General features: G+C 32.3%; 2 protein-coding genes across 3 annotated transcripts in view; one reads left to right on the top strand and one right to left on the bottom strand.

Annotated features, from left to right (window-relative positions):
• The window catches only part of LOC126979084 (protein grindelwald), a 35,299-nt gene extending 10,499 nt beyond the window's left edge, over positions 1-24,800 (bottom strand). For both annotated transcript variants that reach the window (XR_007732747.1, XM_050828290.1), the window contains exons 1-4: positions 24,652-24,800; positions 9,363-9,571; positions 3,481-3,546; positions 537-670 (exon numbers count right to left, since the gene is read on the bottom strand). Coding sequence is in view for 1 of the 2 variants with exons in the window: in XM_050828290.1 (XP_050684247.1) it covers positions 537-670; positions 3,481-3,546; positions 9,363-9,564 (402 nt within the window). In the remaining variant the exon portion in view is untranslated. The remainder of the gene's footprint in view (positions 1-536; positions 671-3,480; positions 3,547-9,362; positions 9,572-24,651) is intronic.
• Positions 1-25,450, top strand: part of LOC126979067 (uncharacterized) — a 377,271-nt gene that overhangs the window by 143,518 nt on the left and 208,303 nt on the right. The window lies entirely within an intron of this gene.

Below are 25,450 nucleotides of genomic sequence, written 5' to 3'. Positions count from 1 at the left end.
AATATGGTAATAAATAATCAAAAATATCTAAATGATAATTTTATAATCGCACGGTGTATAAAATTATATAAAAGCACATAGAGTTGAAATTTTTCATAAGAGATGTTTAAAAGTGATAATGGCGCTATCTATATTCCAAACACTTTAACACGTATCAAAACAATCAGAACGTATTGACTATGATCAAATTATGTATCCACATACAATTACTATTTGGATTGTTTAGAAAAGGGTTGGATCATCACTTATGGACAAAGCATTCATCGCATACCATCAAACTTATAACGAGCCTCCCTTACTGTGTCTTAAGACATTGTAGGGGTAATTTAAAATATTTTTTAAAATATATTTTCATCTCATATAATATATTAATTCTGTGATGACCAGTTAGAGTTTTGTATAATTACGTGTTACAAAACAGCAGTTACATCTATTAAGTTAATACTTTTTTTTATAAGAGAACAACCAACATGTGTTTTAGTTGATGATAAATTAACATATTTTTAGGTTAAGAGTTATAATAAATTTCATCTAACCTTAGAAGGCTGCAGTTTTTGCTTTATGTACCTCCACGAGAGTCGTCCTCGGCAAACAATGACTAACACCAAGAGTAGAACTGCCAAAGCCACTCCACTCACAATCAAAGCAGACTGTGCTTGCCGTTGAACACCTATGAAGTTTATTCAGTTAATACACTCTAATATAAAATAACATAGTACTTTGATCATTTAAACGTCTAGATAGACTATGATAGACAGTGAAAATGTCGAAAAAAATTGAGTTTAGAACTAACCTCTATTGTGTAAAGTGTCAAACAAATCGCGAGTGTAAGGCGTAGCTTGACACTAAACAAATATTGCTGGTGTGTTTTTATCGGTTATCTAAGAGACTCTATCTAGACGTATTAATTATGTAACGTAAAATTCAAAAATCATTCATTCAGCTGGGCTCATAAGCGATACTTGTTAATACCAGAGTTAGGTATACTTCCTATGTTCTACTCCCAGAAATTATATCTTCATCGTAAACAACAGACAAGATCATTCGCGGTCTTGAAAATCAACATTCATAGCTTCATCATTTTATTATAACAAAATAGTTAATGAAATGGAAATAAAATGATTTTGTTAGTTGAGAGAGTATTTAGTACAGTTGAAGCATAAACTTACACATTATATTTAACATATTATTATTATTAATATAAAACCTTTCAATTTAAAATCTATTACTATAGTATAGAACTAAAAAGTACAAAACAAAAAATGACTGATGAAATTAATAACAAAAATAATTCTATTTTTAGACATTGCAACAACATTAAAATGTAGCAAAGGTTATAATTCACTTTACTGTTACCTTCTTTAAAAATGGGGCAAATAAAGCAAAAAGCAAAGCAAATTACTAAAACGATTAAAAACATTGCTATATTGCAAGTACGGAAATTCATTTCCTTAGCAAAAAATCGCCGTTGGCAAAGACTTAGAAACATGTTGGACTAATACCAAAAAACAATTGAAAGCAGGTAGAAGAGCATAAAAAAAGAAAGAAGAAATATCAAAACTAAACAAAAAGATTGATACGAAGTTGTCGATAAATGAATGTAGGTAAACACGGTCATGAATAGTGACATACATAAGCAGGTTTTACGAACTACCATTTGCAACAGCACTGATTTATATTCCTAGCTTATTCTAGTTACTCTTCAGATCGCTCCTATTCAGTTCATATCTGATAAGATAGTGAAATGTTTGCCTAACTCGACCTTAGCTAAAACTTCCATCATTTCGTCTATAAATTAGTGAAGTCATCTTCCAGTTATCGTCTATAGATGACTAAACTCACAGAATAGGTAAAAGACATTTAAACTGCTCTGTGACTAAACTACCTTAATATCTTATTTAACTCTTAGAATATTATATTTGTAATAAAGGAGCCTGTACACTTAGGTTGCGAGAGGGACAGGAAAGTTTGCCAGGAATGGATAAAAAAATCTACCCACTCCTCTAGTAGATGAGAAATTTTATATTTATACGTTATTGATTTTTTTAACATTTCAATAAACAAAAGATCAGCATCCTGAAGAGATAGAACATCTTACGTGTGAAAGTGAGGATTTTAGTCTCGTTTTTTTCTAGACACTTGAGCGGCACTGCATTGTAATGGGCTGGGCGTATCAATAATAACACCTTTAAATAAAGAAACAAATACAAAATGGGACAACTAATGATGGGCTCTCACTCGCACTTGTAAACCTATCCATGCCATGCCTATTTCACTGTCAGATCAACCTGTATCCATCGGTCATTTTAGATTCGTTTCATTATTGGCACGAGTTATATTCTGGTAACGTCTTGTCACTTTTTCACATAAAAAACATATAAAGACAACTATATCCACATTAACTTCTATTATTTTGGTTTTTTTGTTTTTGAAAAAGCATTGCATTTATGTGTTAAATCTTAAGCACTATTCACCGTGTTGACAAGATATTTTCCAATTACACGAATACTATCAATTTAACATTATTATTGCGAGTTACAACTAATAAAATAAACAATATGTTATGTTTTTAAAGTGATAACCCTCACTTCTAGGATAATTACACAAATAAAATTTGAAAAACAAAATTTTATGAACGATGCGGGATTCGAACCCACGACCTCCGGCGTTCCGTGCCGGTGCTCTAACCAACTGAGCTAACCGTTCGAGTACCGCCTTGTTATAAAATTCTGTTTGCTTTGTTCAACTCTCAGATTGTGGCTTCATCTACAGGATCTACTTTACAGTTGATAACCTGCTCAATCCCAATAGTTGCATATTAGGAAATTGACATGAGATGTCGCTCTTGTAAATCTAAAGAATATGTTATGTTTTACAAATTTTATTTAAAATTAATGAAATAAAATAATCTAATAAGAATGTTGCTCGGCATTTCATCATTGTTATAGCAATAAATATACACGATAACGAAAATAATTATACGTCTAGATAGACTATGTCAGCTGTTAAAAAGTCGAAAAGAATTGAGGTGGACTGTTAACCTCTATTTCGAACATTACACGCACACTAGTATAAAGTGATATACAAATCGCGAGTGTAAGACGTGGCTTGTCACGGACACGAATGTAATAAGCACGGCCTGTTTTCTCCGGTTTTTCTAACAGCTATCCCTATCTAGACGTATAAGTTATCTAAGCTAAAAGTATATCTTATTTCAAATCAAAATGCACAGAGAAAATAATATAAAATTCGCTCATTATAAGAATTTTAAAGCAATCGCAATACATTAAAAGCCTCGATATTAAACTGTTTGATTTCGAGAATAATCAAATAATAAAGATATGAACACATATTCGTAATAATAAAATGTTCAGTCAGGCAGGTAAGGTCAGTCATATGTACCAAATATCGGGGCTGAGAATACGAGTGATGATAAATAACTCCTACATGAAAAAAGTATAAACATATTTTAAAACTTACTGCTGATGTCCGAAGGTGGCGGCGCTGTATCAGATCGAAGCATGTATCTCAAATCGAGAAGGTAGCCTGAAATAATCAAATTTTATATTTATAAGTGAAGTCGTTAGACAGCTCATGTATATTTTTTTACAATTACAATAAAACTTTTATCTGATATCTTAAACAATATTACAACTCGCAGAAATTGAAGTCAGGAAATGTTTCATTTTAGATTCATTTAGCATAAGTTTCCCTTCTTTAATACAAAAGTATCGAACTTTAAGTTTATCAATCACCAACAAAAATCACTGAAGATTCTTAAATAGTTACAATCTTTTATTTATAATTATCAAATGTCAATAGTTACAATTGTAAAAAAAACAGAAAAATCTGGACCACAGAATATAGGTTAGCTAAAACACCGTATTCTCAAGTAAATCAAATGCAATAATAATGTATTTCCTGATGTTATATTCCCCTAAAGCATAGTACATGAAAAATCCTAAAATTACTACTTGTTATAAAAAAAGTGAATTCTAATTTTAAATTGGAAGAAGAGCATATAAAGTACAATGTTTAATTTACAATTAAAATCATTTTATCTCGACAAAGGATTCAAAGTACAAATGCCGGTAGTTTTAAATAAATTAGAAAATTGCCAATGTCTGTTACACGGGGAATATTCTTGCTTACAAATTAGTTCGCACAATTTTTAACCTACAACAGACAATCTTGGTATCATTTCAAGAAATTCCATTAGTAATGTAATAACGTTATAGCCTTAGGCAAAATTTTAAAGTAGGTACTTATTTTCTAGGAAAATGCAGGTGAGAATAAATTAGCCCCAAGAAAGTAGGAGTAGATATTGTATAGCGTCCTGGTTGTAATCATAACATCAGAACCGCATTTTAAAATTCAACTGAAATCTCTGCTATATCTTTATATATATAATTCTTGTGTGCGTGTGTATGTCACTGAACTCCTCCTAGACGGCTGGACCGATTTTTCAAATTTAAAACATGTGTACAGGACAACGTCTGTTGGGTCCACTAGTTTCTTATATATAAATAGCATTCAGTATAAGAAAAATGCACTGTATTTCATAACAATCTTGTATGTTTATGATGCTCATTAAAAATATTAAAGAAAATACATAATATAAAACATTGATAACAGATTAATTGGACGGAATAAATCAAATCACAAAACTTCATATAAATTACCATTAAGATTATTGTCTATCAATATCCTGTATAGCCGAGTGGTTAGCGATCCTACCTACTAAGCTAGAGGTGCCGGGTTCGAATCCCGGTAGGTGCAAGCATTTATATGATGAATATGGATGTTTGTTTCCGAGTTATGGGTGTTTAAATGTATTTATGTATGTTTATATGAATTTATGTATGTTTGAGTAAGTATATTGTATTAAATATATCATTGTCTTGTAATCCATAACACAGGGTATATATGCTTAACTTGGGGCAAGATAATTTGTGTAAAAAGTTTGTCAATATTATTATTATTATTATTATTATATACATACGTAAATTTAAAGCGGCAACTATGCTGTATAATATCTTACTTTAATATTATTTTTTGTTATTCTCGTGTTATTTCGTTTTGTCTTTATGAAACTATTTTTTTGGAACTCGAAGTGTATAATTAAGTCGAGTTTTTTTTTTGTATATATAAGAAGCGGCAAACGGGCAAGAGGCAATGGAAAAGTGTGGGGAAATCGATTCACAACACCAGTGCAGGGGTCACTCTTAGTTTGAAGGTCCCTAAGTAGTATCGATTCGGGAGAACTGTGTTTGGTTATTGATTTCACTAAGTGGCTGTGTAATGCAGGAGAAATTTCGCATTTTGACTGAATGCCCGGTAGTGAAATTCAGCTGCGGAATTAACCCGACCAACTCCTCTGAGAACTCCCCGTGATATATGTACCCACATCTTTACGCAACACCAAAGAGTTATTACCATATCTTTTTTTTATGGAATAGGAGGGCAAACGAGCGTACGGGTCACCTGTTGTTAAGTGATCACCGCCGCCCACAATCTCTTGCAACACCAGAGGAATCACAGGAGTGTTGCCGGCCATTAAGGGAGGTGTACGCGCTTTTTTGAAGGTAACCATGTCGTATCGTCCCGGAAACACCGCACAAGGAAGTTCATTCCACAGCTTTGTAGTACGTGGAAGAAAGCTCCTTGTAAACCGCACTGTGGAGGACCGCCACACATCCAGATGGTGAGGATGATATCCTAACTTGTGGCGTGTCGTGCGAAGGTGGAATTCGGCGGCAGGAATTAGGTTAAACAGCTCTTCGGAACACTCCCCGTGATAAATGCGGTAGAAGACACACAATGAAGCGACGACTCTACGCAACGCCAAGTGATCCAGCCGTTCACGGAGCACAGGGTCCCCGACAATTCGAGCTGCTCTGCGTTGCATGCGGTCAAATGGAGAAAAACGTTTGTCAGGTTCACTAGCTTATTAACAAAAGGAGCAGAAAATGTGCTAATAAAGCACGCAAGGCGTGTTTTTGAAAGCCTCCGAACTGCGATACAGCTTAACAGTAAATTTAGTTAACACAAAGTTTAAGACTTACATACACTAACTAGGCGGCTTTTTTGTATGTCTAAATACTATATCTCTGTGAATATGAAAAAATATCAAAAAAAATATCATATTGATACCCGTTTTGTCATTTTCATATTAAAATAATACTGTATACTTTATTTTTCCTGAGTTGCAGAGCCATTTAAATATTTCTTTGATAAAATAAAATTGTACAAGTAAGATATTGGGCACATCATGTTGATAAGTCAAAAGATACCAAAGAGAACGTTTCATATTACAAAATCACAGTTTTATTTCAAGCAGGACATCTTAGATTAAGGATTAGTATCCGCTGCGCTCCAATTAGATACCGCAGGCGTAGTCGCAAAGTGCGGCAACTAATACAACGCGCAAGTGGGCGTACTCGAGCCAGTCTCGAACTCGAACAATGTGTGACGTTGTGCCACATGTTATGTTAAAATTTGCTAATAATGCTACAAGAAATAAGAACGACACTTGTATCACATATCATCAGTAAATATTTTTTATTAATTTCAATGTAAAATAACACGAAGCGTACCTATGTTACAAAATTTGAAAGATGTGGCATCTTGGCACACAAGCATCTAATAGTTAAAAGCCGTAATAAAGAAGCTATTGTTCTTAGGTAGTGCGGTATCTAGTTGGTGCGCAGCGGTGATAAATTCGTAATCTAAGCAATAAAAATTAATTTTTTTAGTAATTACCATAATATTTATTTAATCTATCGCCCACTCAACAATTCAAGTTTTACTAAAAAACCGATGCAGCCATTTTTGAGTGCCAAAAAAATTGGGTGATAAATTTTATACAATAGATCATTCTGGAAAAATCGGTGATAAATTGATTGCGTTATTTATTGCAAAGTTAAAATTTTCACGTATAACGCATATCTACTACTTCTAACTAACTGTTCAAATGAACTCGTCACAACTTCATAAAATTCATTTTACAAAAGTCGCTTAATATAAGCCATGTTCTTTTTTCGCTAACTCACGGCGTGTCAATTAAAAAAAAATGGTCAAAGGGAAAATTCCTCATCTCCATGTTGCACGCGCGTCGACCTTTTACGAGATAAAAAAGAAGTCATAAAATGGAACGCTTTTTAAAAAACATCTACAATATTACAGATTCGTTGGCGTTGTTTGAAAGTTTGGAATGTTATATTTGCAAAATTTTAAATTAAAACAGGAATTCATGAGTTCCACTTCATTTTATTCATACACTCACACATATTACACCCATGTGTGGGACGTGAACCTGTTAAAAGCCACAGACCGTGTCGGTAACAGGTATTGTTGTGCCCTTAGCAATGAGTCCTCCATTATGATACTGTTACATTGCATTTATTTCAACGATTAACTTAAATCTTTCATCCGTATAAAGTTCTGCTTTATATTATATCAGGTACTTAATTAAATAGACTACCTTTCTAAGAGTTAATATTTTATTTATGCTTTAGATTTTTTATGGTGTTGTTAAGATGTTTTATATTTAAATTACCTAAAAGTCTTATGTTACTGTAGGTATTTAAACATTAACGGTGCTATTACAAAACATAATTTTAACATGGCTTAGACACCTGTTTTGTTAAGCAGTGTCGAACTATTTAAGCGACGTCTAAAGATTGACGCTAAACAACAGAAACGGATTTGTAATAGAACTTTTTTAAAACAATTGTTCAACACGTGTTTTATATTTTTTTGAAATAACACCGTAATACTGTACATATAATACTGAAAACTACGAGGCTTTTCTTTATTCAAGATCATCTCAAAACCGAGCGAGACTGTCTCTGCTGAGATGGTTGACCTGTAGGCTGCATTCTTTTACCAAGGTGAAAGCAGGACGTAAGTATTATTAGAAAGAGACAGACAACTTAGGTGGTTGTGGTCACGAAACTGGTTACTTCAACTTGTATTCAAGCATAACCAACTCTATGTCGTAGTGTTCAAGGTTAAAATTGTACTCAGCAGCGTCAAAGGCCTCTATTATTATTTAATGTAGAGAAATATTAGTCATCGTAATAACTACTCATCCTAATATACGGTGGATTTCCTTTGCTTGGAAATTAGTATGTAATATTCATACACAAGAGATATCTACTGAATTAGTAGCTGAAAGGAATATCGTAAATTCAATTCATAGGATCATTTAGTTCTAGATATTCGTTTGTGCAAACGCAATGTTACATTTTTAAGACATTGCTATTTTTTGTAACTTCGGTTTCACTTGTACTAGTACTACAAAGTTGTAAGAATTTATAGTTATAATTAACTTTATCATGAATTTCAAGATGATCTCATATTCAAATTCAATGTTAACGAGCGATAATGGGGATGAGGTTTTTGTATTTTTAGTGGTTTTAGGAAACAATATCAAATGTACAAATCAAATATTTTTTCAATTTTGTAATAGATAAAGCTAAACAATACATATCATGTAAATAAACCAAATCTCTCTCTCTTCTTCTACTGTAATAAGTTGTGAGATCCATGTAATTCCAAGTCGGTCATTTTATTCAGTCCCAACCTAATGGTCATTCAATTTATTATGTAATTAGCGAACCTAGCAACATCTAATAGTGACCATATCAATTTTAAAATTGTCTTATTTTTTAAATAAATACATTAACTTGTCTCTCGCACTATAACACAATGTATCAATTTTTTAAAATTAAGTCAAACTATTTACTTAATACATAAAATATTTTAAATATATTATCAGAACAGTTCTCAATGATAAAGTACGAATAAGAGTGAATTACCACAAAATTAAATTGATTAACCGCCAGTTGCACAAATCATCCTTAGAGTTGATGTGTCACTAAATATAAATATCCGGACGACCGACCCTTGCTCGGATTTTTAAGAGTGTAAAAAACTTGAACAAAAAAAAGTAATAGGACATCTAGATTCGAACCCGGCTCTTCTGCTTTCCAGATCACCCAATGTCCCATCTGAGCTATTATAGTCTTGTATATAGTGGAGAAATTTACCTTTGTATTCTAATGTTATTGTAGGTGTTTCTCACTAAAACACGGATAAAACTACATTTTTAAAATTGAAACCGAGCTAGATCGATTTCTCGCCACCGAAACTATATAGTAAATTTTATTAAAATCGTTGGAGCTGTTTCCGAGATTCAGTTTATATGCAAGAATTACTCGCTTAAAGTTATAGGATACCGTCACTTTCTTTTTCATTTTGACAGTGAAAGATAGCATGTGATATAATAAACATTAACTTTAAGGTTGTCTTCGGCAACTGGCGGTAGGCCATAATATCTAACTATGTTTAGTGCGTACCTTGACATTCTTTGATGCAAAGACCAGAGTCGAAGTTGTGATGTGTTTTGTTGCAGACAATTGAGCAGGGCGCACACCTGAATGTCTCGGGCGAACAATATTCTTCCACTTGACACGTGAGTTGACCACACTTGATGCCGTCAAGCGTGAGTTGGCCCGCCGATAAGCCGACCAATGTCAGAAAACATGCCAAACGCGCCATATTAAACCTGTAATGTTAAGTTGCAATTGAATAATAAGCGAATGATATAGATTTATTTGAACTTAGAATAATAACGCTTATATGATAATAATAATAGATAATAAGCATTTTATTGTATATAATTTAAAGTATATAATATATGACTTTATTTAAACAAAACAAAACTTATAACTACCTATATATTAACTATACTTTCATTACATGAAATTAAAACTATCATCAGTGGGAAGCGTCGGTACTAAGAATACTGGCAGCATTTCCGTGTTGGATAGTAGTCCTATTGAGGCGCGAAGATAGTGCTTTGTACATTCTCTACGCCTTAATAATAATAACGCTTATTATTCTAAACATTCAAATGAAACACATTTTATCAAATTAAAACACGGTATTTTTACAGTAGGTTTTTGCGTAATACGTAATTAGGGGAGAAGGATGTCCCCTTGAATATGTCAGCCTGAAAGGTTATGAAACATCGGGTTTAATAAGTAATAATCCAAAAGTAACTCTTGCGACAACTCATTCTATCGTTATTATTATCATTATTCGTTCTATCATTAAATATATTTCTTAAGGTAACTAACTCCACATACAACGAACACTTCTTTCAATCGCCGAGGAAAATATGCTCTTTGACTTTCGCTTCACCGAACTAGTTATGTTATGTGGACCCGTATTTATACGATTTTATCTAATAGAAAATTAAACCAGACCTTCAATAAAAACATTATAATCCTATCCCCTTAGATAATTAATACGTCTAGACTCTAGATAGACCATCGTACTGCTAGACAACTGATGAAAACAGGCCAGGCTTATTAACTTAGTTTACATGCCAAGATATGTCTTAGACTCGCGATCGGAATGTCACTTTGTGTTTGTATCCGTGCATTGCTCAAAATAGAGGTCAACTGTCATCCTCATTTTTTTTTGATATTTCCACAGCTGTCATATTGAATGATCTAATCTCATATTTTCGCGGTATTTTTTTTATATATATCAGGACTATTTACTTAATTGTGATATTTTAAAAATCGTGTTCCATGCGCATTTTACAAATAATTAAAAAAAAATATGTTTAATTATACTATAAAGTTAAATAAGTATACTAAAATAGATATAATTAATAATTAATTTATGGCAAACCATTAAACACTTAGGTTCGTTTTATAAACTATGTATATCCTGATTTTTGACTTATATTATACTTGCTGACTCGACAGACTTTTTTCTATAGATAATAAAAAGAATACTGTTTTATAGGAATTTACCAATAATATTTTAAAACATCAAGAATTATTTCGTAAAAAATGATCCCAGTTGTTATAATGAAATTGTTTCACAGCGGAACTGTCAAACCGTGCGTCACTAAATTCTCTCAAAGAAAATATGTCCATACAAAACAAATATTGAAAATAAAAATATTTATGGGTCCCAAATCGAAATTAAAATCCGTTCATTAGTTTAGGAGTCCATTGAGGACAAACATTGTGACACGAGATTTATATATATTAAGAAGATGAGTAATTTTGATGATTATTATTTTAATTTTAATGTTGTTAAATTGCTATTCGCAATTTTAGATAATGTTCATGTTGACATTTTATTATGTAACCGAAGAGATAGCGCTAAATACAGCTCTGGGAACTAATTAATAATACCACGAAAAGTTCAGTTTGGAAAGAATAATAATGGACTTATTGCAGCATTTGATGTCTTTAATTCCGATACATTAACTGATAGCTTCTTAATTAATGGTTTCATTATTCAATTATTGTTAACTCATATCCAAGAGCCATTATGAGAATTTCGTCGTAGTCATGTATAGCATTTTCTTTATACATGTGCCTTAAAACAAGAAACCGAATTGTGAGATAATAAATATATTTAAAGTTATTATGATATACATTCTTAATTATTAATACATAATTTTAAAATAATGTTTAAATTATACTTTGTTTTATGTACTACCCTACTGTTTGGATTGGTGAACCTACAATACATAATTTAATAACTCTTGGTTGTTTTTTAATTATTACAATTTTTATAACAATTTAAGGCGCGGTCATACCTCGATACCCACAAAAATTGGTTTCTTAGAGAGTCATATAACGCAATGAAAATATTCAGACGTAAAAAATACAGTGCACAAAGAATGACTTAAAGAAAATTATGAACCGAATAAAATATTTATATATAATTTGAAATTTCCAATAAGTAATTTGGAATTTTCTTCCCAAAAATAAATTTTGGAGTCAAAAATCTCCGAAATTTCAGCTTTAACAACATTCTTTTTTTCAAGAATTTAATAGAATTAGTACTTTTCTAAAACTTCAACCGTTAAATTTTTCAATTTATAATTAAATTATGAATAAACAAAAGAAAATCAGTAAAATAAATGCCCATTTGCAGCTTAGCCACATGATCAACACAAATATTGTAGCGTTGGTTGTAGAGTTTACAATCCTAATCAGTCCACGTCTTAACTGTAATTTGTAAGTTGAGACTCGTTACTAAGGCTCAACCTTTTCCGAAGCGATCCCTCACGGCTTCCTAGCTTTGAGTAAGCTATCAAATCATATTTAGATGTTCCACTTTCTTTGCTATAAGATGCAATATAAGATAGCTATCTTAAGCTATCTTAAGTAACAACTTCAAAGGAAACAAGAATTTTACTGTGAAAATCCAAAAGATAGATCTTATAAGATACTAGATCCACAAATTTGTTAATCTGTATATAAATAAAAATGAATGTTGCAAAGCGCAAAATTCAAGAAAGGCTAGATGAATTCTGCATATATTTTGGATATTGGATATCATGGCAGGTTTTAGTTAAAAAAAACTGTCAGCTTTATTTGTTTACGCAATAAGTAATAACAATATAATTTTATAAAATAAAGGTTTTTTTTATGATAATAAGGGACGAGACGAGCGGGACGTTCAGCTAATGGTAATTGAAACGCCCTGCCAATACCATGCAGTTCCGCTCAGGATTCTTGAGAAATCTAAAAATTCGCCCGTCACCTTGAGAGATATGATGTTAAGTCTCATTTGCCACTAGCTACGGCGCCCTTTAGAGCAAAACACAGTAATGCCTTCACATTACTGCTTCACGGCAGAAAAAGGCGCCGTTGAGGTACCCATAATCTAGCCAGTATTCTGTGCAAAGGTGCCTACCTAATAGCTGATCCGATGTTATACTGTTCATAATAAAAAAACTCTTGCAGATTGAAATTCATAAAACCCGCTTCTCAGCTGAACTCTACTCGGCAAAAGGAATGTTGCTACCAAAATTCAAGTATCTACGCCTTATGGTTTCAGAAATATCGAGATGAGTCAGTACATAGGTGAGAATCTTTTACATATATAGATAGATTAGGATGTGGACTATAACCAGCTCATTTCGATATGAATGTAGGTACATCAAAGACGAACCAACCATCACCTAAAATCGTCAAAGAATTTTTGCTCTGTTCAATCAAAGACTATCTCTAATGTTTATAAGCCTATATATTATAAATTTAGTTCCAAGTTAGTTTCCAAGTCTCATGTAAATTATTAGTTAAGTTCTCTTCTCTAATAACTTACAGATTCTGATAATAGACCCTGTGAGTAATTGAGGGAGTGTATCAAAATTTATTGGCATAATTTACTATTATATTTTTTATCGACAACAAAACAAAATTTTGCATACTCGGTTATGTCGAGTTGGCAAGTCTTTTATTGGGCGATCCCAGAAAATGTACAAAACAAATATGTTACCAAATTAAAAGAATTGTTAAATAAATAAATAAAATAACATCAATTCCTGCCTCAGACGATAGATGAAAATGATATAAATTAACAAAATTTTATTTTTCATTTTTAAAAATGGAATAATTTTATCAAATTAATGTATGGTCATTGGATAAATCTTCGAAGTTTGAACGAAATCTGGCCGTTTAAAGTGGGTTAAACCGCGCCCAAATGAGTCCGTTACAAACAAACATACATACATAGACCGTGTAAAAACCTTTGTGGGCTAAAAGGTTACTATAACATACATAATATTACCACTTAATGATACCACAGACTGGGAATGGAGCGAACGCCCTCAGGCTACAAGATAGTACATTATAATGTTACTAAATTAAGAAGAAAATAAGGCCCGCTATAGCCCGCTACCCGAGGCCATACTATTTCAAATGGGTTGTAGTTTTGATGACGTGATAAGTGATTTCAAATCTTATTAACCGACTTCAAAAAAGGAGAAGGTTCTCAATTCGTCGCTATGCTCTTTTTTATGTTTGTTACCTCAATAATTTCGACTGGGTGAATCGATTTTCATAAGTCGGTGTCATCCAAGATAGGTTTGTAACTACATACATACTTATAGGTGAGATGTGCTTGAGTCGTGAGGAGGAGAGAGGCGAGAACGGGTCGCGGCGGGAGGACACTGATTCCAAAAATTACAATGATCATAACTAGAATTAGATTAATTAATTATATAATTATAATAATTAGAAATACGCAATTATTTTTATACTTTTTAGTGCATATTATATCTATTGTTCTGGAATAGTGTTTTTGAAGTCAGTTGTTTATTTGTTATTTTTTTTTACATAAAAATATTTTAATTTGCATATATGATGACGACTACAGACGGCCATGTGACGACACGATAACCAAATTCATAGGGAGTGAAAATAGTTAAATAGTAATTCATCTGAAATTGGATCTCCTTTACAGTACCATATATTCTCAAGTTAGACTAAACTGCACTCCATGAAGTAATCCATATTTAAATCAGTTCAATAGTTTAGGAGTCCATCGCGGACAAACAAATTGTCACGTAATTTTATATGTATAAAGATTATGGTTGTGTTTTTTAAAACGCAACAATAATATCTTATGCTATTAAGCAAACGTCACGGACTTAGCTTATTTTCTTTCAAAAGTCATCTAATACAAAACAATGCAAAAATACAAATATGTAGTAACCTCAAAGTAACCGTTAAGCCAACGCGCTTGTAAAAGGCGCCGTTTGTAACATTGTACGGATGAGTCATCAACTCGCAGGTAGGGATGACAGCAGGTAGAGCTAATATTTGTTTTTTTTTAACAAAGGCCTTGCATCCCGAGAACGCCGACTGACTTTCTTTGAAACCCACAATTTCGATGTGTATTACAATAAAATTCCCAGTTTCAAAAGGCGACTCATTAACTTTGCAGTTGCAACAAAGTGACTCATATTAAAATGGTTAATTAATTGTGTCACAGAATAATTAAATTGCGAGTGAAAAATATAACATGAAGTCTTGTCTAATGAGAATATAATTTAATATTCTGTCACAATGTTCATATTAATATTTTATCAATTTTATTTAATTTTAAAGGTACGATTACATAATATCACCTCTTACTAATATACTACATATAGGGTTCATTTAAGGAAATATTTAATTGTTAAATGTGTGACATTATTTATAGGGACATTTCATGGCATATTTTAATGTAAATTGCATATAAAAACCAGTTCAAGGTGAGCACCATGTTATTATGTACATACCTTACGCCATATGTACCTCGCTGATAACACCTTGCCAATACTAATTAAATACATATAAAACACTATGACACGTTTCAAGGAGGATACATGGCATCAAACAACACAATTTCTTTGCTCATGATGTTACAAGTATAACCTCTTGGAATCAATCCTATAGTTTTCATAATGGTTACTTAGCAACCAAATGGACAAAATAAAAGCGATACTCATTACATACAATTTCAAAGTTCGTTACGAATTAATCGTAGTCCGTCATTATAGTGTTAGTAGTATATTTAAATATTTAATAAGCGTTAATTTTTCTTCATTTTGAATATCTCTTCCATTTCAAATCGCTTAAAGGGATACGGATCTTGATAATGTTGGGAGAAATCGGGCCGGGAGAAAATGTTGCGGCCCTGGTCAGAATAGACGCAAAACTCACGAATTTATATATTTAAATGTATTTAGAAAGTTTATGCTACAACTGAAACATGAAGCATTCTTATTATTTTAAAATGTAATGATCATTAACTATTGATTACGAAAGGTAAGACTAATCATGTATACAAATTATTGTTCAGTTTATGGATTAAATCCTGGATGGACTCCTAAACTAATGAACGGATTTTATTGGGAATTACTTCATGGAGTGTAGTTTGGTCCAACTTGAGAGATAGGATACTTTTTATTTCGATATGGGACCCATAATTATTTTTATTTTCAATATTTGTTTTGTATGGACATATTCTCTATGGGAGAATTTAGTGACACACGGTTTGACAGTTCCGCTGTGAAACAATTTCATTATAACAACAGGGAGCATTTTTTACGAAATAATTCTTGATGTTTTGAAATATTATTGGCAAATTCCTATAAAACAGTATTTTTTTTATTATCTACAGAACAACGTCTGTCTGGGCAGCTAGTAATAATATATAAATATATTAAATAATATATAAGTTTATAAAAAAGTTTTGTAAATGAGAATTGCGTATTTCATTACATAAAAATATTAAACGCGTTAAAATGATACAATGAGCTTTTAATTATGCCTGTCCTAAATAAAAGCTGTCACTAGATACCATCTGTAAATTATTTACACTCAAAATCTTACCCGTTCAACACTCTACTAGCTTTAAAGAAATTCAAGTTAATTTAGAGTTTAATCTGGTGTATATAGGATAGGATAAGTTCAGATTAGTTTCAATTCAAGGTAGTCCATCTGTTAACGTGTTTTTCTCGAGATTTCACTTCAACTTCAACTTGTTATATCAGTTTGCTTAACTCAACTTTGTATTCAGTAAACCGTTCATTAGTCTTTACATCAAACTCAACTTTGGACAACATAATATTGACGCATTGGAAAATTAAGTTATAATCATACTTGACACGAATATTTCTATTATTTTACTTCTTCTACAAAATGTCATTTCAATACCTGTCCATGTGTTAAATGCTGTTTTAAGCACATTATTTTACTGGTAAACACCCAAACTGTATATTTATTTTAATTTTATTAATTAGGTAATTTTGAAGTATTTTAAGTAACTTATTTTTTTATTATTATTAAAGGGTAATCAACGTTTTCGTGTTAAGGTTTGTATTCTAGAAGTTCCGTTTTGTCTCTTTGGTCTCACAGTGCATGTTTTGAAGACAGTGAATATAGCAAACTTGATCATATTAATATAGGGATGACTTAACCATATCCAATCGATTGTCTATTGGGAAAAACTCATGCCTCGCCTGAAATAAACATTGGGAAAAATCGTTATAAATTCTTTGTAAATTAATTGAAAGACTTTCCATTTAAGTATTTAAGTACTTGTGGCTATGCACAACTTGTACTGATTTTAAATTATTTTAAGTAATTCGTCGCATCAATAGAGGGAATGATTTAAACATCTAAATTTTAAATCAATAACTATTAAACGTCCTTCATAAGTTAAACTTCCTCAATAAACTTTGATGTAATTGAATATTAGCAAGAATTTTCAAAGTTTTCAATTTTTGAAATTTATTTCTGTATGAATAATTAATATTAGATAATTTTTTAATTCACAGTTTGACAGATCCGCTGTGATATTATTTCATCACAAGAACACGGAAAAACGAAATAATTATTGTAATGATAGAACTTTTACAGACACCAAAATATTTTTTTATCATAATAAGGGACGAGAGGAGCAGGACATTCAGCCCATTATAATGCAGTGCCACGCAGGATTCAAATGCACAAAAATTCTGAGCGACACTACAATTGCGCTCGTCACCTTGAGACATAAGATGTCAAGTCTCATTCGCCCAGTAATTTCACTAGCTACGGCGCCCTTCAGACCGAAACACAATAATGCTTACACATTACTGCTTCACAGCAGAAAAAGGCGCCGTTTGATCGATGGGTACCATCCATAATCTAGCCGGCATCCTGTGTAAAGGAGCCTTCCACTCCAACTTCTACAGGTTTCGTAATTAACACAAAATATTTTTAAATTTGGTTTATGAAATTTTGTATATAACATCCATTTGTCCTAAACAAATGGATGTTATATAGCGAAGCACACCGGTCTCTAGCTAATAAAATAATATTAAATGACGCGACGTTAAAAATAAATATATTACTAATTTGGTCTCGAAGGCAGCTGTTTGAGTGATCTAAGCGCTTGACTACCTTGAGATCGAGGCGTTTTAGGCATCACTGGCTCACGTTGAGACGTGCAACATCTTGTATTTACTCCACAATATTATCTAACAACCAGATTGATCGTGTTATATACCTACAACTTACAAGAAATAGTAGGTTTATGATACAAAACAACTATTAGATAAGATGTTACACGTTATAACAATAATTAGTAAGTACATATATGTTATTCTTAAAATGGTATCCATTCTTCTGGGATCAAATAATTAATTAATTACAACCTGAGAGTTGAACAAAACATACCAATATTTATGAACAATACGTCACTCTAATGGTTTGCTCAGTTGGAAGTGCGCTCGGACGGAACTTGGTTCGGCGCTTCGAGTAACGCATAAATTTTGGTAACAAATTTAATTTAATTATTATTTGTTCCAAAAAAACGTTATGTGCTTAAGATACACGAGAGACTGAATATGTACGTATATGTATTTTACTATCCGTGACCGCGGTTTTGTCCCCATTTAAGTATGCCTGTGGCAACATCATGAACAGCATACTAATATGCTTACACTGGAAAATAATATACATACATATACTAAGATATGATAATAATATGTAGTTATAAGCCATTAAAATAAAAGGCTCCGTGCACCAGAAGAAGTTTTTATTGATTTTTGTTTAATGTTATTTATTTATTTAGTATACAGTGAAATATATATGCCTACTTACTATACGAATCTCACACTCGTTATTATATTGTAGTATTACTAACAGTCCTTTCATCGAAACAAATATTCAATAAACAAAAGGTATTTACTTTTATTTGAAGTACTATGAACCATCTCATTTATAATAATAATAATATTATTATTGAGTGTGTAACAGCCATTAAAAGCATCAGGTCGCTTGCAGATATAAAGTCAACAAAATTGGTTTATATTCGTGTTTCAAAACAAAATGAGCTCTATTGAACAGGTATACGATTCAATTAGCACAACACTTGTGCGAGAATGATATTGACAAACGCCAACGAAAGTGTCGGTTGGTAGATGTTTGGAATGGCGCGGTAGTCACTTGTTTATTGTTTTCATGTAATTTGTATGCGTGCGTTTTGCTCAACATCGCCTTAAGCGAAAGCCTTAAATATTCAAAGCCTGTTATGGCTTAGATTTTTGTTTCATCATTGAGTGACTCATAATACATACTTAAATTTAATTTGAACTTGTATTTCAACGTTATGTCTGCTTAAAAATGCATGTAGGTATCGTTTCGGGATGCAGTATGCTCTATTATAGAACATACCCCCCCATCTTAAGGGCCGGCACCGTGTATTCTGACCCCCTGGTGTTCCGGATGTCGTGTCATGTTGCTAGGATGACAGATTCAACCGCTATGAAAGACATTACTATCACCGCTACTATATTTATGTTCTCCTGGTGTTTATGTAGTAAAAGGTCGTGCGCATGACGTCACAATGTATTCAGGTATGCTCGCGTCATACATAAGACAATATCTTCTTCAACTATGATCGCCTGGTACCAAAACACTGTAATATGCTTCCTTTCTCATTTTTTCCCACGTTAAAAATCTTATAACTTTATGTGTCTTGCTTTTTCGTTTCACCGACTTTCAAATCACAACGTTGCTAAAGAAGTTTTCACATCAAAAACAATCTTACTACACAAAACACATATTAACATTCGTTTATTTCATTTAATTTTTTACTTATACACCTTCGTAATTCCTATGAACAAGACCAAGTTGTGTTTGCTTATAATTAGATCTACGTTACGATAGTGATAATTTATATTATTTCTATTCTTAATTTTTGTAATAATGATATAAATCTGTTAGTGAACCATTGCATAAATAAATAAATTAAATATTTTCGTTGCGGTTGACTATGCACTCTACAGCACAGGTAGCGTTAAACGTTTAACGCAACCTTGTTGGAAGTCGCATTAGAAGTTTAACTTCAAAAATATTTTTCTTAATTAATTTACTATAATATGTTATCATGGGACATATTAATAATCTGACTTTAAGGAGTTTCTAAGTAATACATTGGAACATTTTTAATGCCATCTTATAAAAAAATTGTCATTACATTATAAAATAAGACATTCAAATTTATGTCTAAGATATTATAAGTTAATATTTAGTGTTAAGTGGTTACTAAAGTACGTGTACATTAATTCTAGAATCGTACTTGTTAAGTTACTGCTTGCAGCAATGTTAAGTTTCGGAATAATTATTGAAATAGCAGACAGGGAGGTATGAATCCGGACCCCAATGGAAATCTACCGCACGGAAGGAAGGTAATCACCCTAACCGTCCTGCAAACGCATCTATCAAAGCTTTGTACCGACCGATAAAGTTACTTGAGATACCTTGCCTATCGACAGACTAATCAATACCTGCTTGAATGTTTACATAATTAATAACATCGTTGCTTCATTGAATTAATAACATTTGTTTGCAATTTTTTGGTGTAGGTTTGATTTCAAATTCAAATATTTTTATGCAAAATAGGATTTAATATCACTTATTGAACTACCACTCATTTAACAAAGTATGCCTCAGACCTGAGAAAAACGGGCGCAAGAACCCCAGCGGGCTTCTATTTTTAATAAAATTTCATCACAATATAATTTTGTAGAAATAAATTCAATAATAGCCATGTGGTATCTTTATGTAAGTAATTTTCGTTAGTTACCTGTAGGACCACATACAATTTTTACACGTCTTCTGAATTTCGTAACACACTGGTTTTGTATAATGTTGGGTTCATGTTGTAAAAGCATATACTAACGTATTTAGTAAGCTATATATTATACATTTTGCTGATGCTTTTGATATAATTATGAGGTGGCAGGGTTCCATTTCATAGTTTAGCAAAGCTCTTTTCAACATAAAGCGTTTTCCGAATTCAAAATGTGGAACAATTAATTCTTTTCCAGAAATTACCTCGAGCCGTCTCACATACATACATAGATTCGTTAAATTATATAATTTATACTTTTACTTCTGCTAATTGTAAAAATTGATTTATGCCTACGTATTTATATAATACTAACTTTTACCCGCGACTTCGTCCGGTCCATGGGATAGTTACGTTGGGCAGCATTCTTTTATTTTTTAAGGTACTTAGCATATAATACAATTAATACACACTTCTATTTCCGGCGGCACTCTTCTACGATACAACGGATATCCCTTATCATTGTGGACAGTCTTGTTATACTCGTAGCATGTCGCTGCGAAATTTAATCTCCTATTTCGTCCCCATGTACGTCTAAGTTTCAAAAATGCTCGAACAAATGTATATAAATTACTTCTTATCAAGTGGCTAAATACATAGTATTATGGCTTTTTGTCCGGAGACGACGAATTCCCATTCAAAATTTCATCCCTTATTTTAGTTCATGAACCGTTTTACAAAAAAGGAGATAGTCCTTTCCCAAGGTCTAATCTATTTTTGTACCAAATATAATCAAACCGTATTCGGAGTTACGCATGAAAGCGTAAAGTCGTTTGGACTTCCCTACGATTTTTCATCCCTACACAGGTCGAAATTTTAAAAACGCTACACCAAATATTTATTTATTTCTTATTTCGTGCCTAAATATACAGTTTTATAGTGTCACCTGCATAATGACAAACTCCTATGCAAACTTCCATCCCCTATTACAACCCATTAATTTAATTTTTTCGCAATAAAAGGTAGCCTGTGTCCTTTTCCAAGCACTAGTCTATCACTGTACTAAATTTCATCAACACCGGTGCAGTGGCTTAGGCGTGAAAGCGTAACAAAAACAAACTTACATTCACATTTATATTATTATGAATAGGGATTCACTATATTCCACTACTTTGCCAGGCTTCATTTGATAAATATAAAAATAATAAAGTGAATATAAAACTGCTTACACAGCATAGACTTCAATAATATTGGTGAAGTTAATCTATGGAGTTTAATATTATCTTATGTTTAATAAGTAAATAGTTTTATTTTAGAAATTCTCAAAATAGTCAAAATAACTCAACTTCAACGAGTTGAAATTCAAGGAAAAATCGTTGGAGTTAAACTTATAGATGAGGTTATGCTTTGTTAAAAAACCGGAACTCTTTCAAGATACTAAACACTAAAATTGTCATCTTGTTAATGAAAGAGCAACTGCTGTGAGTCTCTACTCTAATATATCTAAGAGATCTACTGCTGATATTTAAATTGTTACAAGTTGACATACATTTCTAAGTCTTTTTGTATGAAAGAGGAGGATAAACGATCATACATAGAGTTTGTAGTACTGAGCTAGAGTGCTGCTGAACTTTATGAGTTATGTATAGAATAATCGTCCGCTATATAGATTCCAAAACCGAAAACCCATTAAAGAAAGTACAGAGCAAGGGTACCGTGGTAAGTCCACAATTCAATTGTTGCACCATTAACCCTTTTACTAAGAGCAATAGGTATTTTCTCGAATAGAAATACACTTAAATGCATTTACTATATGGAGTGACAATAACATAAAATATTGCAACAACACTTGTAACCGTCATGAAGCTATAACAGTTCGTAAATGGGCTTTGACATGGAGAGAAGAACTATTAAGAAACTCCCAAGCCATCTTTTAAATCATATAATAGAAAAATACTATAAAATTTTAGGTGAACGGCGCAGAATCAGATAAGAACCATGCATTATTAACTTCTACATATCCTGCAATGCCATAAGCTGTAAGCCGTCTTTGTCAAAGAAGATTTTTTCTTAAATTTGTGCTAAAGATTGAATACCAAGACATATCAAGGGGCCCTTAATCCTAGCTAATCTACAACGTACAGTACAGTCGGCACATGGCGACCCATATATATACCTATTATGGATTTTTCCCTGAAATTAATTAAAAACATTCCTAAATTGCAATTTAATATTAAAAAATGATATAATATTGTCTTAGTAGAGACACATGTTGTGTTTCAATCTGAGCTGACATCTATAAGAATAACTGCGAAGAAGTATCGCATGACAATATAATGTTTATTCGAAGACGGTTCGAAGTATCAATTTTATGTTAGCATCAACAAAGTTGCATCCGTTGAAGAATATTAAACAATGATAATACAACACCGGTCGTCTGTTTTATTAGTGCGATCGTTTGTTATCGGTGTCATTAAGGATGATCCGTCGTTAACTAACAGGTGTTTGAATAGCAGCACATTATGTATGAAATGACACACGTGAAAACATTACACGAATTATAGTATAGAGGAGGCTACTAACGGCCGTTCCCAATATACTATCTACACATAGAGATAAATTACTACCTTCTACTGTCAGTAATTAGCTGTAAATAATCTGAAGCTGTCGCAATATACCCGATAAGTCATTCTTATCGCCTGGTACATTGGTACGCGTGCGGCGTGAATTGCAATTTCCATACAAACTTCTATCGCTGGTAAGCTATACGTCCTCTCATTGACAGACAGCGTGTATGGATAAGGTGAGCTACAGTCGATAAGTTTATTGGGACTGAAAAGTCAACGATAGTTACGATTTTTATCTCAAGTAGGCCACAACCGCAGATAGACTGAATATTGGGAACGGCCGTAAATTGACTAACTAACAAACTTGAGAATGTGCTCCCTTGCACAGTGTTGCTAGGACAATATGTTAAGCATACCTTCAAAAAACGCAAGTAAACCTACCTAAAAAGCCGGTCAATACTTTTGTCACTTCTCTGGTGTTGCAGGACGATGTAGGCTGCGGTGATCACTTAGCAACACTGACCTGTATGCTTGCTTTTCCTCTTATTTAAAAAAAGACACCGTAATATATTCTAAAACAATACCGAAAAGTTCTGTAGATATTTGGAGTCAACCTAGATAATTCAATTTAAACTTTTAGACACCCTACGTGAGTGTGAAAGCTATGTTTGTCACATTGATCTGGATACTGATTATATTCATTCAAATATTAATAATCTTATAACTATATTAACAATAATATCATTAAATTATGTAAAAACTAATTTTTAATTCACTCCATTTTATCATACTTTAATAAATCGAATGCGGTATAGTTTTTCATACCATCACTCAAGAATACCATACAATTGAGCTATTAGCCATTACTGACTCATTCAACAACATAGTAATAATAATATATAGTTTATATATTTCGAAGAACATTCCATCTATATATTACATTAAAGGTGATTTTCTTCAAAAAGTTTAAAATAAGTTTACTTGTAGAAAGTAATTCAATTTAAAGTTTATATTTAAATAAATAAACCTTATAAAATGAACGATGCTTGGATTTTATAGAATCTACATTTTCCTATTTCCGCCGTCTTACTTTTTTCCATTTCTGTGATAGAAGGAGAACACGGTAATTTGATTGCTTGGAACTTTTATAGAAGTAAAAATTATCGTGCTCAAGGATATATTACATAGATAAATTGAAATGTGAAATCTGAAGAAATAAATTGCATTTATTTCTACTTTTTTAAATAATATATATTTTTCGTTTCGTTATTATCACTATTCGTTTAGTTTTTAGTACAAAGGTGATAAATATGCAAACATTAAAAAATATTGGATTGCTCATAGGAAAATATCTTGGAAAACACGGTTCGATCACGAGTCACTGATCATTTCCACTTACGTTGTAAGCACGTGACTTAATGCCTAACTGACTCTTATTGAAAAACTACAGAAACACAATTTAATTTGATTTTAATGTATATTTTATATACTTATATCAGTGGTAGCACTGACGTCATATAAAGCCTTACATGTAAAAGTGAAACGAGTTGCGACCACAATTGAATTGCGTGATAAGAATTAAGTTAACAGTATATTATGTTGGAAAATATATTATAATACTTTTTTCGTAAAATATATAAACAAAACTCACCGTTAATCGTGTGACATGTCGCAAATAAAAACCACAGACACTTTCCTTTCTAAATACTTGAGTAGTTGCAGCGAAGCCTTCGCAGGCTTGTCGGCTAATCGCGAAGGTGGGTGATGGAATGCGACTCGTGCGCAGGAACGCCGCTTCGGTGTTTGTGTTCGTCTGCGTGAATGTTGTTACAGTGTATCCGTACAGCGTTTCGTAGTGTGCGTAACACTCGATCAACACGTTTAAAAATTACTGAGCATTTTCTAGCGGTTATCGCTTTGTTTTCATAATAATGACGTGATAGAGCATTCACACAATACACATACTTATTTACTTTATTAACAATATTTTATTAATTTTTAGTTTAGAAGTTAGTAATATCTTGCGTAGCTCCTACCAACACTACGTCTTGCGGTACGTGGTCGCCATGCGAGAACTTTTCTGCCCCATCGGTCATCTGTCCCTCGAACTATGTGCCCTATCCACTGCCACTTTAGTTTCGCAATCTTTTGGGTGATGAACCGACGATCAGGTCAAGATCGCCGGAATACGTTGGATGAGGGCAGCGCAGTACCGATCGTCGTGAAGATATTTGGGGGAGACATATGTCCAGCATTGGAAGTCTTCCAGCTGATGGTGATGATGATGATGATAAAAGTAATATAGATGTTTACAGGTTTAATCAACTTCAGAAAAGAAAAAGTTTCTGAATTTGTATCTAGATATATTTTTTGCTGTGTGTCTGATACCCCATTATTATGTTATTTATTGTTTTTCTTTCAAAACTAAATGAATAACAACTAACTATTAC

Source organism: Leptidea sinapis, chromosome Z (genome assembly GCF_905404315.1).
Source record: "Leptidea sinapis chromosome Z, ilLepSina1.1, whole genome shotgun sequence".
Classification (NCBI taxonomy): domain Eukaryota; kingdom Metazoa; phylum Arthropoda; class Insecta; order Lepidoptera; family Pieridae; genus Leptidea; species Leptidea sinapis.
Note: the sequence above shows the minus strand (reverse complement) of the source record. Positions and strands in the feature narration are given on the sequence as shown.